General features: G+C 66.2%; 1 protein-coding gene across 2 annotated transcripts; it reads right to left on the bottom strand.

The window, feature by feature from the left end:
* Positions 1-675: 675 nt before the first annotated feature.
* On the bottom strand, positions 676-15047 carry SEZ6 (seizure related 6 homolog). Of its 2 annotated transcripts, none has more exons than XM_075033360.1 (17): positions 14981-15047; positions 6497-7063; positions 6286-6419; positions 5208-5400; positions 4701-4886; positions 4459-4627; positions 3786-3952; positions 3508-3702; positions 2993-3131; positions 2711-2907; positions 2440-2634; positions 2165-2356; positions 1888-2085; positions 1752-1790; positions 1535-1655; positions 1353-1455; positions 676-705 (listed from the first exon to the last, which is right to left on the bottom strand). In XM_075033360.1, the coding sequence occupies exons 1-17, from the start codon at positions 15045-15047 to the stop codon at positions 676-678; spliced, it is 2892 nt and encodes a 963-aa protein (XP_074889461.1). The 2 variants fall into 2 exon arrangements, with proteins under 2 accessions (XP_074889461.1, XP_074889460.1); XM_075033359.1 differs by having other exon boundaries at positions 689-721.
* Positions 15048-17655: the final 2608 nt, after the last annotated feature.

The following is a 17655-nucleotide window of genomic DNA, read 5'->3' on the forward strand; positions in this document are numbered from 1 at the left end:
GGCGGAGGGGACACCCCAGGGAGGGGACAGCAAGCGGGGGGGGCGGGGGGGGACGACACAGCATGCTCGGGGCACGGGGGGGGTCACGTCCCTGCGTGGCGGTGGTGGGAGACACGGGGGTGCGGGTGGGGGGGCAGGCAGGCCCTGTGCTGGGGGTGGGTGGGCGAGGGGTGGGGGGGGCAATCCAGTGGCTACCCAAGCCCCTCGGCCCCCCCCGGGGCTCTGCGGGACATCCCAGTGCCCCCTCCCCGCCACAGCCCCCCCGGGAGTCCTTACCTGGGGGGGGGTCCCCACGGCCCCACTCCCCCTGCTTGGGTCCCTCCTCCATTGCAGGGGCCGGGGGGGGGCTGCTGTGCCCCTGGGGGGGGGCAGGATGAGGCCAGGGGATCCCCACTGGCTCAGCACCCCGTGAGCCCAGGGTGGGGGTTTGGGTGACGGAGGGGCTCGGGCAGACCCCACGGGGGTCCGGGTGGGTCAGGGGGCTCGGGCAGACCCCACGGGGGTCCGGGTGGGTTGGGGGTGGCAGGGGGGGTAGCCGGCACCCAGGTTGGTCCCGCCGAGCACTCGGCTTGAGTCTCCTTGGGAGAGGTGTGCCCGGCCCGTGCCGGGGGGCCGGTGGGCACGGGGGGGGCCCAGGAGGGGTGGCTGCGGTGCCCAGCTCCGTGCTGCCCGCGCCTAGATGGACACCTCATATTCCCTCGTCTCCTGCAAAGAAAACAGACTGCGAGGGGTTGGACACTCGGCAGTGTGACGGCGTGCCTGGGACAGGGAATCTCCCACCCCGTAGGGCCCTGGTGGGGGGGATATTCCAGCCCATAGATGGCCCTGGGCGTGCGTGTCCCATCCCACGTATGGTCCCATGGCTGGATGTCCCAGATGATACGTGGTCCTTGGATTGATGTCCCTTCCCACGCATGGTCCTTGGATGAATGTCCCAGCCCATGTGTGGTCCCCGAATGGTTGTCCCAGCTGATGTGTGGTGCCTAGATGGATGTCCCATCCCACGCGTGGGCCCTGGGTGGATGTCCTGTCTAATGCATCGCCCCCGGGATGGATGCCCCAGCTGATGTCTGGTCCCCGGGATGCATGTCCCATCCCATGTGTGGTCCCTGGATCGATGTCCATCATCCCTGGATAGATATCCCATCCTATGAGTGGTCCCTGAACTGATATCCCATCCCACGCCTGGTCCCCGAATGGATGTCCTATCCCATGCATGTCCCCCAGAGCGCATAACCCCATCCCACGCCTGTCCCACCCCACGCGCAGCCCCTGCCACGCGTGGCTGATGCGATGCAGGGTCCCTCGGGGTGCCCGGCCCTGGGTGGCGTGGCGCGGGGGCCAGTACTTACTCCTGTCTCGTAAGTGGGGTTGTCGAAAGCCGACTCCACCGTGATGTGGTCGTAAGGGTGGGAGCCGGCAAGGGGCAGCTGCAGGGCCGGTTTTCCCTGGAGCCTGTGGGGAGACGGTAGCTGGAGTGGGCACGGGGCCATGGGGACCCCAGGGGGTGACGGGGGACCACCCGGCCACTCACTTGGAGAAGTAGAGGTAAATGCCCCCGATGAGCAGGGCCACCACCAGCATGGGCAGGAAGACGGCGATGGCGACGTTGGTGCCTTCCAGCGCCGTCCCCGAGGGCACGGCCTTGGCCACAGCTGCCCGCGAGAGTTGGGGGGCTCACCGAGGGGCCACCCCACATCGGCTGCACCCCTGGGTGCCCGGCTGCACCCCAGACAAACCCTTGCCCTTACCATCCAGGTTGCGGTTGCTGTAAAACTCATCGTAGGAGGCTGGAAGGGGCGGAAGACAGAAGCCGGCATCAGTGGCGAGAAGCGGGGTGCTGAGCCGTGCTGGCGGGGTGCTGGGGTGGGGGGGGGATCATCTCACCCGCCTTGCAGATGGGAGGCGAGCCGCTCCAGCGCGAGGGGTGCCCGGGCAGGCAGCGCAGGCTGCCCTCGCCCAACAGCACCCGTCCGGCAGCGCAGGAGAAGCGTAAGGTGGCTCCCGCCGGGTACAGCCGCCGCTCGGGGCTCTGTCGCCCGCCCGCCGGCACGCCGGGGTTGTGGCAAGGCTCGTACGTCTCCGCTGCGGGGCAAGGGCACGGTGGCATCAACGCCTGCCGCCGGTTTGGGGGACGTGCCCAGGGAGGGGGTACCCGACTCACGGATGCACTTGGGGAGACGGTCGCTCCACTTGGGTCCCCCCGCGGCGCGGTCGTGGCAGGTGAGGGTCCCGGCGCCCGCCAGGATGTAGCCCTTGTCGCAGACGTACTGCACGGTAGCTCCCACTGGGAATTTAGGGCTGGAGACCACCCTGCGGCTGTGCTCGGCATCCCCGGGGTCCCGGCAGGAGGTCACTGCGGGCAGGACGGACCGGCGGTAACGGCGGCTGCCGGGGACGCGCCGCGGGGCGAGGGGGACGCTGGTGGGTGCCGCTCACCCCGCTCACAGGAGGGCAGGTCGCCGCTCCACGTCAGGTCCCAGTGGCACATCAAGAGGTCGGTGCCGGCCAGCTGGAAGCCGGGGTAGCAATGGTAGGTGACCACGGTGCCGTGGAGCAGTTCTGGCTGCGAGGACGTCTTCCAGCCGTTGGCGATGTCCGGCAGCTCGGGGCAGGTGTCGTTACGGGGGACCTCTGTGGGGTCCATGGGGTGAGCAGGACAGCGGGGACGCCGGGGACACCGGGGATGCCATCCCACCGTGGGGCTCACCGGAGAAGTGGATGACAAAGCCTTGCCGATAGGCAAAGGCGCCGGCGCCAGGGTCGGACTGGAACTGGACGGTGACGTCAGCGGTGGAGGCGTAGAGCTTGAAGCGGCCGCGGGCGCCTGTGTACTGGCCCAGGATGCGCGCCGTCAGGTCGTCCCCGTCGTAGAAGGTCAGCACGTCCCCCGTGCCCAGCCGCAACCTGGGGCGGTGGAGCCGTGAGGGCGGGGGGTGCACGAAACCCCCCTGTCCCACCGTCCCCATCCCGCGGGCGTCCCTGCACTCACACGCGGACGTCCAGCATGACGCGCTTGTCCTCCTCCACGTGCAGCCCCCAGATGCAGTCCTGGCCCTTGCCGTACGCCTCCGGCCAGTTGGGCGACAGCACCACACCGGCCGTGTCCGTCAGCTCCCCGCTGCACACCGCTGTGGGTGCACGCTGGGCTTGGCACTGCCGCGGGGGCACCCGCCACGGCACCCACTGGCACCCGCCACCCCGTGTCCAGCGCCCACCACAGCCCCCTGGTTCCGGCACCCACCATCCCCGTTGGCTCTGGCTCCAGCACCCACCATGGCACAGCGGCTCTAGCATCCGTTGTAGCCCATCCCCGACTCCAGCACCCACAGCAACCCCCAGCTCCAGCTCCCACCATGTCCCTCGGCTCCAGCACGCACCGCAGCACGGTGGTTCCAGCACCCATTATGGCCCATCCCCATCTCCAGCATTGCACAGCAGCCCCCACCTCCGGCACCCGCTGACCCCCAGTTCCAGTCCCCTCAACCCCCCGGCCCCAGCGCCCACCGCGACACGCCGGCTCCGTCTCGTTCCACTGCGGGTCGCTGGGGTCAACGCACTCAATGATGGTGGAGCCCTGCTCCAGCGTGTAGCCGGGGTCACAGCTGAACTCCACCGTGGTGCCCACGGGGTACCGGGAGTCACTGGCCGTGAAGTTCCCGTACTTGACGAAGGGCTCGTAGCAATGCCCCTGCTCGAAGGCTGCGGGCACAGGGGCGAAGGTCTGCGGGTGCCAGGCAGGCATGGGGATGCCCGGGTGCCCCCCCTACGCCCCGGCCCCGTACCCTCGTAGCGCAGCGCCATGCCTGCAGCGGCCCCGCTGCTGTCGGTGGTGAGCTCCACGAAGAAGTGACGCCCGGTGCTGAGGAGCCCCTCGATGGGCAGGTACTCCACCTCGTAAGAGTCGTACACCGGCGGTGCCTCCACATTGTTGCCATTACGGATGATGAGCCTGCCAAGGCACGGCAAGGGCAGCGTGCTGTGCTGGCCGTGGCCAACAGCACCCATCCTTGGGCATGGATGGCAGCACCCAGCCCCAGCCATGGCCAACAGCACCCATCGTTGAACATGATGAATGGCTCCCATCCTTGGGCATGGCCAATGGTATCTTCCTTGAACATGGCCAACAGCACCTTTCCTTGACCGTGGCCAATGGCCAACAGTGCCCACACTTGGGCATGGCCAACGGCACCCACCATTGAACATGGCCAACAGCACCTATCCTTGAATATGGCCAGTTGACACCCATCCTCCAGTATGACCAGTGGCACCCATCCTTGACTGTGACCAACAGCACCCATCTATGGGCAGAGCCAACAGCACTCATCCTTGAATATGGCCAACGGCACCCATCCTTGGCTGTGGCCAACGGCACCCATCCCCATCCTTGAACCTGTGCCTGATGCTGGCCTGTCCCAGGGTGCAACCTCCCATTCCCCCCCTGCCCCGGTGCCAAACCTGTCGTCATCCTCTGCCAGCGAGACCTTCTCGAAGTGGAGGTGCAGGCGGTGGCCGGCGGGCGCCTCCAGCAGCCAGTGGCACGTCAAGTTGTTGCTGTAGTTCCCGGGGAAGCCGGGCGAGACGATGCGTCCCACCGTGGCATTCCGGACCACTCCGCCGCACACCGCTGCAGAAGAAGGACCGTCAGCGGCCGCTGTGCCGTGCCGGCCGTGCTGCGTCCCCCCGGTGCCGGTGCTTACCGAGGCAGAGGGGCTCACGGGCGCTCCAGAAGGGACGGGTGGCATTGCGGCAAGTGAGCCGGTGGGCACCCTGCAGCTGGTAGCCGGCGGCGCAGCGGAAACGGGCGTCCCCGCCGGGGTGCAGGCTGCTGACCGAGACCTCCCCGAAAGCCGGCCGTGCCGGGAAGGGGCAGCTCAGCAGGTAGGCTGGGGGCAGGTAGTGGCGTTACGGGGTGACATGATAAATCCCCCCGGGACCCCAGCACCCTCCTTCTCAGCCCCCTGGAGCACCTGGGTGCTGCAGGGCTGGGTGACACGCCACCTATGGCTGACAGTAATGATGCTAAATGAGCCCGTAATTGCTCACGCCGATTAGCTCTCTGTTAGTGTTCTTCCCCTGGTCCGTGCCCGCTTAACCCACCAGCGGCACGGATTAACTCCGGTGCACATCGCCACACTCTGAATTAGTGCAGAGCCCCACCGGGAGGTACTGGGGGGTTCGTGCCGGTGGTGGGTGCTGCCCCGTACCTTGGTAGCGGAAGCAGTAGGAGCCGGGACTGGGGGGCCGGGGGCTCTGGAAGCGGAGGGTGAGGAGGTTGGCCGGGCTGCGGATGACCTGGCCCCGCAGCAGGAAGGACTCGTTGGCCAGGAGGGTGGGCTCCAGGCCCCCCGCGCTCTCCACCGTCAGCGTCTCCCCCTCCGCCAGGCTGATGTTCTGTACCTGCGGGGGATGGCCAAGCATCACCACCACGGCATCGCCCCGGCACCCGGCTCGGAGCCGGTCCTCGGACGGCTTCCCTGTGGTCAATAGCGCGCTGGAGCTTGTCTGCGTGGGGCAGCGCCTTTCAAACACGGTTAGCAGTGCCATAAACCATCCTGCGGTGCAAAGAGCCGGAGCACCGCGACACAGCCGTGCCCACGCCAACAGCCCCCGCCGACAGCCAGGCGTGCGCTCCAGCTCTCCGGAGCAATTTGCTATTAACGATGTTAATTAAGCAGTGCCGCACGGTGATGAGCAGCAGCGCCGGCGAGTGCTGCTGCGCGAGCTGGAGGAGCAGGGGCTGACCGGGGAGCTTGTTGCCTCCGGCTCACCCCCGGCTTTCAGCGAGCCACGGCGCTGCCCCGCGGCAGCTCATGCGGTGGGCCGGGCAGAGGTGGGCACACGCAGCCACGTGCCGCCGACGGGAGCAGCACGAGGCCTCAGCACCGTGGGAGCTGCCGTCAGCCTCTGCTCCTGGCAGATGGGCACCGGGAGTTTTCCTGGCTCTGCACCACAGCGTCGCACCCGCCGGCGTCGCTTACGCCTTCTCCATCAGTGCTTCGGTAATTAAATCCCACATCGCTGCTTCTGTGATGGGTGCCAGCCGCGGCAGCCGGTGGGAACAGGATGTCCTGGGGCATCCCACCGGCTCGTGCGTCCGCATCCCTGTCCCGGGGCCCGAGGGCGGGTGATGCCCTGAGCCAGCTCTCCTGGCTCGGGGACATGGGGACAGGGACAAGGACAAGACCGTGCGTTTGCCGCACCCCGCACCCAGCTGCGGCGTGGAAGGGCCACGCTTGCCTGCGGGCACTTGGCACCCCATCCCACCCGCGGCCCCCAGCTCACCTTGAGCTCCACGCCGTAGCCAGGGTAGACGGAGATGGTGTAGGTGCAGTCCAGGCTGCCATCGTAGGGGACAGCGGCCGGCTCCGGGGACACCAGCCAGCCCTCAGGACCCGCCAGGGTTCGGTTGCAGGGGGCTGGTGACAGAGGAGACCCCGGTTCAGCCTCGCTTTGCCCCAGCTGCCCCCCCTCCAGCTCCCTCCCCAGCGCCCACCTGGTCCCTGCAGCGTGGTGACGGTGGTGGTGGTGATGGTGGAGGTGGTGGTGGTCCCCTCCTCATCTCTGGGCACCACGCCGGCCCCGGCGCGGGGTCCTAGGGATGTGGCGGGTGCCCAGCTGGGGGACGCGGGGCTCGACTCCGGCACCCCGGTGGAGGACCACGAGGGATCGGCGCCCGGCACGGCCCCCCACGCCTCCCCCCACGGCCCCGGGCGCCCTGCCGGCGTGGTCAGCGGGTCGGTGGGGAAGGCAGCCCTGGGCAGGGCTGGGGTGCGCGGGGGGGGTTCAGGGGCTGGGGGGCCGGGGGCCGGCTGGAGGGCACCGGCGGGCAGAAGGGGGCCGGGGCCGGCAGGCAGGAATGGCGCCTGGCCCAGGTAGTCCTTCTTCAGGAAGGCTTCGTGCAGCAGGTCCTCCAGCAGCGGGTGATGGTTGAGGAGCTTCAGCGTGGGTGCCGTGCTCACGAAGTGAGCCTCTGCCTCCCGCTCCGCCGGCGTGGGTAGGGCCGTCGGCTCCCCCTCGGCCTCAGCGCTCTCCCCGGTTTTCCTCGCCAGCCCATTGTAGCCTGGGGGAAGGAGAGAGCGTGAGGTGCTGGGAACCTGTGGATCGATGCTGCATCGTAGACTGATGCTGCACCGGGGGACCGATGCTTCATTCTGGACCACTGTGGACTGGTGCTGCATCGTGGACTGATGCGGCGCTGGGGACCGGTGATGCACCAGGGACCGATGCTTCATCACGTACCAATGCTGTGCCCGATGTGGCACCTGGGACCAAGCCTTGGACTGATGCTGCGCCAGGTACGGATGCAGCGCTGGCGACTGATACCGCACCGGGGAGCGATGCTGGTGCGGTGCCACAGACCTGTGCTGCATCGGGGACCAACGCTTCACCATGGACCAACGCTTCACTACGGGCCAGTGCCACCCCGAGGACTAGTGCCCCCCTGCGCACCAATACTGCGCCAAAACTGGGATGGCAAACAAGCACATCAACCACATACAGTGGGACCCTGCCACACCTCGCCCCAGCTTAGCCTTCGCTGGGGCAGCCCTGGCAATTAAGCCCTGGATAATTAATGCACAGCTGCAGCTTGTACCACGTTAAGGGGTGCCCACCTCTCCCGTGACCCAGCCCTGGTGGGGACAGCCCTGCAGTTGGGTGTCCCTGGTCACAGCTTGTCCCTCTCTACGGAGGTGGCCGTCCTGTGCCGAGGGTCCCCCGGGACCCCGCATCCGCATGGTGCAGACACGCAGGTGATTGCCGTGTCTGCCATGACCGGCTGCACCGGGGATGCCACCGGAACCTGAACGCTGGGACCCTGCTCCAGGCCACCAGTGTAATGAGTCCGTGAGGGCTCAGCTTCTCTCCATCCACCCGCCAGCCAGGCCGTCCCCGGACAATGATAATCTACCAGGGACCCCCCCCGCCGACGCTTCCCACCTCCCACCCGCAGCCACGGGGATCCCCCCCCACGGCCCCCCAGCCCTCCCATGCATTAGTCCCTGGGCAAATCCCCGGCGTGCCCAGCCCAGCCGTTTACAACCTTTAGACCAAAGAAACCCCAGAACTTAATCAGCCCTAATGAGCCACCCAACATCTCTCCCTGCTGGATCTGGCACGGCACGGTCCCCTCTCCCGGGGGGCACAGCTCCCCAGCCCCACCGCGCCATGAGAGGGGGGATGCCACGGTGGCGGGGATGCCGCGGTGGGGATGCCACAGCAGCACCCAGCATCTCTCCGTGGCCCGGTGCGGGGCATGAGGCCGTGATAGCGTGTGGGCACGTCTCGCCGCCATGCACAGGCGCTGATGACACGATACTGCCAATTACCGGGTAATTATACCGATCCGTAGCAGGGCAGGGCCCCGTGAAGATTAATTACTCCGCGACTGCCACTTTTAAGGGATTATTAAGAGACATTAGCATGGGTGAGCAGCGTGGCGGGGAGCCGCTGGGTGCTGGCAGGCAGCCCCCCCACCCACCCTGCGTCCCCAGCACCCCCCTGCCATCGCCCTGGGATGGTGATAATGCCCCGGGCGCAGCGGGGAGGCGAGAACCTGGCCACACCGGCTCCGGAAGGTTCACTTGCCCCCCAGCAAGGCCAGAATTATTTTTTAATAGGATCCATTTATTAGAACATAAAAGTTAATGAGTTTATACTGAAAGGCGCCAAAATCTCTTTTAGGCTTTAATAGCAGATTAGTGCTCGGGACTGGGCCCTGTGCCGTCACGGCTGCTCCGTGCGGTGAAGGCTGGGGCAGAGACGCCCACCGTGGCCCCCCGCGCCCCCCTGCCCGTGGCATCGCAGCTGCCCGGGGTGCTGGGGACCACAGTGGTCCTGGGTGAGACCGGACGCTGCAGCAAGGTCCCATCCAGGTGCTGGGGCTGGGCTGGGCAGTGCCTAGGCACCGGGTGCTGTCCCGGGCTCTGCGTGGTGCTTTGGGTACCACGGGATGCTCCCAGTACCGGGGGATGCTCAGGACTGGGGATGCTCTTGGTCCCTGGGGGATGCAGGATGCTTGGGGCACCGTGAGAAGGCAGCAGGCGCCCAGATGTTGCCACTTGTGCCCAGATGTTGCCACCCATGCCCCTTGAGCGCCTCAGGATTAGAGCCTCCACCTCCACAGATGTCTCTAAGCAGCTTATCTCCAGTGACCGTGTCACAGCTGTGTCCCTCCCATGTCCCCGAGCTGACCAGGGGCCGGTGACATGGGAACCTGCTACCCAGCACCCAGCCCTATGGGCCCAGCACCCAGCAGAGACCCCCCCCAGGGCTCATGGTGGGCACAGACCCTTGCAACGGGGCCATCGAGTCCCGCCGGGCCCCCTCGGCATCCGTGGCACGTGCTCGCAGCCAGACCAGGGTCCTAATCCCTCACATCGGCTTTGCCGGGCAGGACTCTATTAACGGCAGCCGGGAGCTGGGGAGACGCCAGAGACTAATCCGGCTGCAGCAGGCGGCTGTCCCCCCGGCAGGAATCGATGCTGCCTGCTGTCGCAAATAAATAAATAAGGTGGCACGCAGCCACCCGGGGAGCACCGATCGATGCTGCCCGCCAAGAAAGCAATAACAGAGCGCCCGGCTCAGCAGAGAGGACAGGGCAGAGCCCTCAGCTGCCCCAGGAGCATCACGGCTCCGTGGCACGGTGGTGCGCTGTGCCTCAGTTTCCCCATCTGTAGGAGGGGGCTGGGAGCCGGAGCAGTACGGGCAGCTAGGTCCTTGGCGCAGGGGGGAGGACAGGAGTTGGAGCTCACAGGAGTCCAGGTTTATTTTCCAATTTAAAATCCAATCTGGCTTTGCCCCCACGGCCGGGGCCGGCAGCCGTGATGAATGAGCTGTCAGGCAGCCGGTGCCACGCTCCCCCCTCCATGGCCCCCACGCCCCCCCCCCCCCCCAAACCACCTCCAGCCCCTCCAGCGGTCACAGGACGGGGGGACGTGCCCGGTTGATGCCAGATCCCCATCTCTGTCCCCTAACCCGGTGGTCTTGGGGAATGGGGACCCCCGGGAGGCGGCGGGGGGCACCCTCGGTGGACAGGAGCAGGCAGGGAAGGAGGGTGGGCGCAGGCGGCGGGTGGGCAGGTGTAGGCAGCGTGAGAGTACAGGCAGCGTCAGGAGGCAGGCAGGCAGGCACGGGTGGGTGGTGTAAATGTGCAGGCAGGGATGGGTGGGTGCGGGCGGCGGGTGGGCAGAGAGGTGCGAGCAAGAGCGGGTGGGCGAGCGCGGGCGGGCGGACGCAGATGGTGTGAAGGTGCAGGCAGGGCTGTGCGACCCACTCCCCACCGCACAGACCTGCTCCCCCGTACCACCCAGCCGACACCGCTGCCACGCAGCCGACCCGCCGGCAACCCGGCGTGGCAAGCCGGGCACCCCATTGGTACCTACGCCGGCACCCATGTCCTGGTACCCCGTAGCCTCCTCCACCCTGGCATCACCAGTGTGACCAGATGCCCGCGGGGGGGACACGACCCAAGGGGCTGCCCCAGTGCCGCCACGGGCGAGCACGGCTGCCAGCCCCGGCAGCTGCCAGAGGAGCCCAGCTTTAATATTCATGGCGGCGCTGGCGGGGAAGCATTTGACCTTGTATGTTTTGCGATTCTCCTTGAATTGAACAGTCATTTACCCGCTGACACATGTCACATGTCGCCGCAACCGGTTCCCTGGAGCATCGCAGCGGCGGCGGTCGAGCACCGGCTGACATACCAAACGCCGAGCCCCGAGCATCACCGACACAGGGTGAGCACGAGGCCAGAGCCCGGTGGGCACCGGGGTGCCCATCCCCGGGCCTTTCCTCCCTCCCCACCTGGTGGGTGCTGCGGGGTGCTGGCGGTGCCCCCATCCCCTCCTCGCTGCCCACAGCCCATGTAATCCCGCTTCCCCCGCTCTCCCTGCGGAGCTAATGCGTTTGTACAGCAATTTCCCTGAGCGGCGGCGGTGATAAATTGCATGTCTGCTGCTATTTCGGACCTGAGCGCTGGAGCCGTGCGGTGCCATGTCCCCCCTCCCCGTGCTGGCAGTGCCCAAATCAGCCCCCCCCGCCCTGCACCAGGATCCCCCGCGACGGAGCCCCTGCCGCTGGGCAGCACCCACTCTGTGCCACCCTGGGGTGCCCAAGGCATGGGTGCCAGCCCCCCCGCCGGGGCTCTGTGCCAGCTCTGGGCTCCCCCAGGACCCAGCACAGCTCACCCCCCCAGTACACCCAGGGTGGCGGAGGGGGCACCCAGCCCAAAGGGCACCCCTGAGTGCTGGGGGTGCCTGCCTGGCACGGGGACAGGAGGCGGGCAGGGAGAGCAGAGCCACGTTGCTCTCCCGGCTCCCCTTCCCTCCACCCGCTGCCGGTGACAGTAATTGAAATACGGTTGCGGGAGGCGAGCGAGAGCTGCTTGTCGGGCTCCGTGTTGGGCTGCTCAGCCATGTCACCCTCCCCGCAGACACCATTCCCTCCCAACAGGCGGGAAGCACGGAGCATCGCCGCCTGCTCCTGCCGGCGTCGGCATCCCGGCTGCCCCCAGCGCCCACCTTTGCCCCCCTGGGAATTCAACGTGAGCGTCCCCTTGTCAGCAGACCCCGTACCCTGCCCCATCACTGCTCTTCACATAGGGTAACCCATCCAGTCCTGGAAGCCACCAAGGGCTGATGCTACGGCCACGTGTGTCCCTCTGCTGCCATCCCCCAGGGCAGCTGAGGACCATCGGAGCCCACCGTGCCCGGGCATTGCCCCCACGCATCGCCCAGCACTGGCTGATCTGGCATTTCAAGCACCTCTCTCCGTTTTCACAGGGTCACAGCAGCGCTCTCGCGGCTGATTAATATTTGATCCCTTCAGCACAGCTCGTTACTGCATTTAAATTATATATGTAATAACCCCTGCTGGCACAGCGAGCGTGCGGGCCGGCTCCTGCTGCTTCTCCCGGAGGCAGGGGATCGAGCACATCCCCAACCCCGGCCAACGAGACCCTTCAGCGCCTCGGAAGATGTGACGAGCGGTGTTGGGTCTCAGCACTGGGCAGGCTGGCGGGGAGCCAGGCAGATGGAGAGGTCCCCAGCTGCCTCCGATGGGTCCAGGCAGCCCCTTCGCCCATCCAAGTATGCCCGTGGCAGGAGAGGTGCTGGTCCTCCGGCTGGCTCCGTCTCCCTGACAGCCGGAGGAAGGGATGCTGCCGCTTCTGAGCTGTTGCCTGCGACTGGAGGGAATCCATTACATCCCTGGTTATAGGCAGCTTTCAAAGGCAATCTTTCAATTGTGCGCATTTAAAGAATTGATTGGAGGTGAAATTATCCTCTCCCGCCGGAGACACAACTTCAGCCACCTCCCCCGGGGACTGCCTGTGCTCAAGGGGGGCTCAGCAGCCGGGGTTCAGCCCCGGCCCCCACCCTGGCACAGGGCTGCACAGGGGGAGACGCAGCCCCGGTGAGACCCGTGTGGGTCTGGGGGTCCCACCAGCAGCACATGGGGGGACCCCCCACTGCTCTGCACCGGGCCTGGGGTTGCCCTTGCTGTGCCCTTGCCCAGGTTCCTTTGCACCCCATTTTCCCCCCCATATTCCTGCTGCTCCGGCTCTGCCAGGCAGCTGCACGAAACCTGGGGCCGCAGACCTGCGCGGCGCAGCGCCACGTGCCAAATTCATCCGAACCAGCGCTAACCCGCAGCCGGTCCTGCGGTGACCAGGCTCCCAGGGGGACGGTGGCTGGCCCAGCCTGCGCCCCGCATCCCCATGGGGCAGCCCTGCCCGCCCGCCCTCCAGCTTAAGAGCATTATCCAGATAATCCTGGCCTGGTGGCACGGCAGCGTGGCGGTGATGAACTCCTCTGAGGCACGCAAGGGACGAACACACATGCCGTTAATTACTGTAGCAGACGTTTGCTTCCTTCCCGGCCCCCTCCTCGTACCAAGGCCCCGACCAGCACCCACATCCCCAGGGACGTCGTGTCCCCCAGATGCATCATCCCCATGGGCACAGTGCATCTGGCTGAGGCTGGACGGAGTGGCACAGCTCATGGGGGCACAGCCAAGCCCCGTGCCCCCCAACGCAACCCACACTGCTTCCCATTACCCCATGCTGCCAGGACCCCAAATTACACAGAGCTCCCTTCAGCGTGGCAAAGATGATCCCCTCCCAAAAAACCAGGCCTGCCATGGCCTTGGAGAGCTGGGGAGAGGGGGTGCAGTGGGGCAGGGTGGATGGAGCCGTGTCCAGCACTGTACCCCCTGGCTGCACCAGCACCGTGAGGCCCAGACCCCACTTTCTGCTGGGGCAAACACCCGTGGGCACCCCCCATGGTTGGGACAGGCCTGCAGGTCACAGGGTAGCAGGAGAGAGACAGGATCCTGCCCTGCATCGCCACCACCCAGGGGGCATTGCCAATCCCCCCAGCCTAGGTGAGGGGTCTGAGACCCCTGTCCCTACATCCCCCAGACCCATGGCACATCCCCACCACGCACCAGCCCATCGATGCCAAGTCAAGGCCATGGTGACAGCGAGCATGGCTGTACTGCACAGAAATTGGGGTGCTGGGCTGGAAGACCTGCCTGATGGGAGACAGGGAGCAGGTGGGTGAGCTAGCCCCATAGGCAGCTGCCAGTACATGGTGGGGGGACAAAGTGGACGGGACCCCATGGCTCCCAGCCCTGGGAAGCGCTCAGCATCTCCCAGGGCATCCCTACCTCTAACATTCTGGGAAATGCACACGCAGAGTTTAATTAACTTTATTGATATTCAGAAATTAGGGGACTGACTAGAGGTAATTGCTCATTAGAAATCATTAAAGTGACACTGTAAGCACCAGCCTCCCGTGGGGGAAGCCTGCCCTGCTCCCAGGACAGAGCAAGAGGCATAGAGCCCCCTCCAGCCTCGCTTCCCTCCCCTGGCAGGGCATGAGATGGGGGTGCCATGGCCTTGCCCCTCTTTCTGCCTTGCGGAGGGTTCCCCATACGCTCCCCCCAAGCAAGAGGGCTATGGCAGCAGCTCTGGGTGGGAGAGTGAGACAGGAATAGCAGCGGGCACAGGGCCACGGCACCCTTCCCCGGCTGGGCTCGGCTGCCAGATGGGGAGTTTATGTAACTCCCGGCACGGCTGCTGCCTGCAGCTCGGCTGAGCCATGCGGGCAGCCTGCATCCCGCTGCCCGCATCCCACTGGGGCCAGCGGGACCAGACCCCTGCCCGCTTCTCACCCTGTGCATCCTGCCCAACATCAGCATGGCCATGGTGGACTGGGGCACCCTAAGCCCCAGTGGGTCCCCCCCAAAACCCCGGTGGGTTCTCAATCCTGTTTTTTTGGGGCAGCGGAGCCGCAAGGCGTCGAGGCTGCCAGGTTGCCTGTACCCCATAGGTGGAAGAGCTAACGAGCCGAGCTGGGTGTTGGCTGCTCTCCTTGGGAAGGACCAACACCCGCCATCCCTGCCTCTCCCCTACACCCTCCCTGGAGCCGGAGGGGTCACCCCAACCGAGGTGGGGGGTGGAGGAAGAGCCCAACATCCCCAAGCCCCACGGTGGGGACCGCATGGAGGAACCGGCTCGCAGCCCGCTGCCGGGTGTAGGGCTCGGCGGGTGGGGAAAGCGGGTCCCACCGGGCGGTGCCGTGCCTGCCCAGCCCCCGGTGAAGCGGTGTGTTCGTCGTCCCCCCCCCCCCACTACCACCGGTAATACCGGCAGAGGGGCTGTCGCCGGAGCCCGCCGGGGGCGGCGTTGCACCAGCTCTGCGCGCCCCCGGCGGCTCCCGCTCCCCGCGCTAACGAGGAGGGGGGGGGGGGGGGGATTGGGAGCGGATAACGGGGCGGGGGGGGGGAAGGATTCTCGGTTCACCGGGGGCTCTCCCCCGCCGCACCGGGGGCGAGCGCAAGTTGCCAAAGTTTGGCGGTGTCGGAGTGGGGCTGGAACCACCGGGACCGGGGGCGATTGGTGTGTACGGGGGGGGGGGAGAAGGGGGAGGGGGGGTGTAACCGGGATGGGGGGGGTTGACCGGGGGGGGTCGGTTCTTACCGTGGGCCGGTACGCGGAGGAGCGCGGCGAGGAGCGGCAGGAGCAGGGCGGGCGGCGGCGAACCCATGGCCGGCGGCGGTCAGCACCGCGGACAGCTCCGCGCTGCGGGCACGGCCGCGCCGCGCCGTAACGCTCCGAGTGCGGCGCCCGCCAATCCCGGCGCCGGGAGGGAGGGGGGGACACGACACCTCCCCCCCCCTCCTCCGCCGTAACGCTCCGAGTGCGGCGCCCGCCAATCCCAGGGCAGGAGGGGGGCGGGAGGGGAGGGGGCCCTCCCCGCCGTAACGCTCCGAGTGCGGCGCCCGCCAATCCTGCGGGTTGGGAAGGGGGGGGGGGGGGCTCCTCCCTGCCAGCCCCCCCCCCCCCGCCAGTGCCGTAAGTCTCCGAGTGCGGCGCCTCAGAACGCTGGGAGCTGAAGGCTGGGGGAGGGGGATCTCCTATCTCCCCCCCCTCCCCGAATACCGGTGACCCCCGGGGTGAGGAGCCGCCGTGGGAAAGGTCCTCCATGCCCACCCCATCATATCCTGCCCCCCCCTCCCCATGCTGCACCCTCCAGGACACCCATCACAGACCCCCCCAGCTGCCCTTCCCCATCCCTAAATAGCCCCGACTGGGGCTGGGCTCATCAGCCCCCAAGCAGGGAAACCTGTGCCCAGGGCAGCCCTGGCAGCTGGGCACGGCACAGAGCAAGGGGGGGGGGCACCCTTATTCTATAGGGCAAGGGGTCGATATCCACTCCCCAGCCCCTCCAGCTCAGGGTCCCGCTCCCCCCAGGGTGGCGGGGGGCAGCCAGCCCTGTAGCAGGCAGATGGCGTTGGCACCAGCACCGAGCGGTTCCGCGCTGGCCGCCGGACAGCTCTCGCGTGTGTTAAAAATAAAAAAAAAAGAAGAAAAAAAAAGAAAAACCCAGCTCTTTGTTTAATAACCCCCTCCCCATCTCTACGAAAGCCCAGATGGCTTCGCCTCTTCGCGCTGATGCCGTGCGCGGCACGGATCCCCCGCAGCCCAGCCAGCCCCGGCTGCAAACACGGCCCACGCAACCATCGCCGGGTGGGGTTTTTTTATTTTTAATCCCAGGCCCTGCTTTGCCGACGCGCACCGCTCCTGCCACGGAGAACGGCAAACCATGCGCTGCGCGGCTCGGCACGGGGAGGAAAGAGCAGTGGCCAGCCCCACGGCACGGGCTGCGTGCCACCAGCCCCACGGCCACGGTGGGCTGGCAGCGATGCCGCCGTGGTCCTTCTCGTCCCGGGGGGAGCCTGCGGTTCTGGGCGGAGGGCAGCCGGCGTTCCCGCAAAGCACTTTCAGCGCTAAACCCGAAACTTTGATCCGCCGGTAGCTCCATCAATGTTTAATGCACCAAAACCCTGGTAGGGCTTGGAAGATGAGCATTTTGAGGCCAAATTGAAGTTTCTAATATTATGATATTTAAATGATTTTAATCCACCCGACGCTTCCCCAGGCACGTACCTGGACTGCTAATGAGGGGCTGCCTTCGGCGGCTGTTGGTTTTGACACAAAGCAAACAAGCCCTTTGCAAATGCCTTCAAAGCGTCGAGGATGGCGAGGGCCGGGGAGGTAAACGGAGGCGAGCGCAGCCGGAGCCGGCGCGCTGCGGCATGGCGGTGAGGACGCCGCGCTCCCCACGGCCACGAAGCCTCGGCTCCCCGGGGACCCATGTCGCTCCCTAATTCTTTTTCAAGCGCTGCTTTGCACTTGCTGGAGGATGAGGCCGGCGCAGCCTGGCACGAAGTGCTTGCAGGGCTGATGATGGGTTTTTGGGAAACTTCAGCCGCCATCTCAGGGTGCAGCGGGTGCAATGGGTGCAGCAAATGCAATGGTGCAGCGGGCGCAGCAGGTACAGAGCTCAGCGGGCAGCAAGCCACTGCTGAGCCCTCCCTGGCCTTGGCCAAAGCTCCTTGTTCCCAATTTCTCCAGCTCCACATGGATCTGAGCCGGGGCAGCTCCTGCAGCCTGCGCTGGGCTGTTCCCCAAAGCCCCATCGCACACCCCCGGTGCCGATGCCAGCCCCGAGCTTTCCCATCCATCCGCCCAGCCCGCGCAGGGAATATTTCATTTTTACTGTGCTCTCAGCGCAGCTCTCCTGACCCGCGCCGGCTGCCTTAGGAAACGGATTTCTTCCTGCCACGAGCATCGCCTCCGGTTAATTTAAACCCAGGTCAAGAGAACGAAAACAGGGATGCCAGAGACCAGGCACAAGGCTTGGAGGGGGGGGCCCCAAAAACTCACCCCAAGGCAAGATGAGCCCATGCAGCTGCTTTTTGGGGTCTGGGGGTGCAGACCTCTACGATGCCTGGGATCAGCCCTGGTTGGGGTCATCCGTGCAATGAAAGCAATGGCTTGAGGGGTCCTGCAGAGCCTTGGGGACGGTCGCCGGCGCCCGCCGGTGCACAGCCGTCCCCTCCAGCGCCGGCGACCGTCCCCGCACCCCACCGACAGCCTCCCCAGCTTTGTAGCAGCATGAGTGAGGCTTTTCCAGACCAATCTATTAACACACCGTTAACGGCAGAGGAGTTCATTTTTACCATTTAACATTTCACGGATAATTAATTATTCTTCATCTTCCAGCAAAAAAGGAAGAGCAGGTAGAGGGGCTGTTCAAAGCCAAAAAAAAAAAAAGGAAGCTGAAACCCAGGGAAATTGGTGAATTATTT

The sequence above is a fragment of the Buteo buteo genome, chromosome 7, assembly GCF_964188355.1.
Source record: "Buteo buteo chromosome 7, bButBut1.hap1.1, whole genome shotgun sequence".
Lineage (NCBI taxonomy): Eukaryota > Metazoa > Chordata > Aves > Accipitriformes > Accipitridae > Buteo > Buteo buteo.

Excerpts from the sequence above, each read along its gene's own strand:
- SEZ6 (XM_075033359.1), bottom strand. The coding sequence starts at position 15,047 with ATGGGTTCGCCGCCGCCCGCCCTGCTCCTGCCGCTCCTCGCCGCGCTC. Across the intron at positions 6,420-6,496 it reads CACCACGCTGCAGGGACCAG|CCCCCTGCAACCGAACCCTG; the intron begins GTGGGCGCTGGG and ends CTCTGTCACCAG. Across the intron at positions 2,635-2,710 it reads CTTTGTCATCCACTTCTCCG|AGGTCCCCCGTAACGACACC; the intron begins GTGAGCCCCACG and ends TGGACCCCACAG.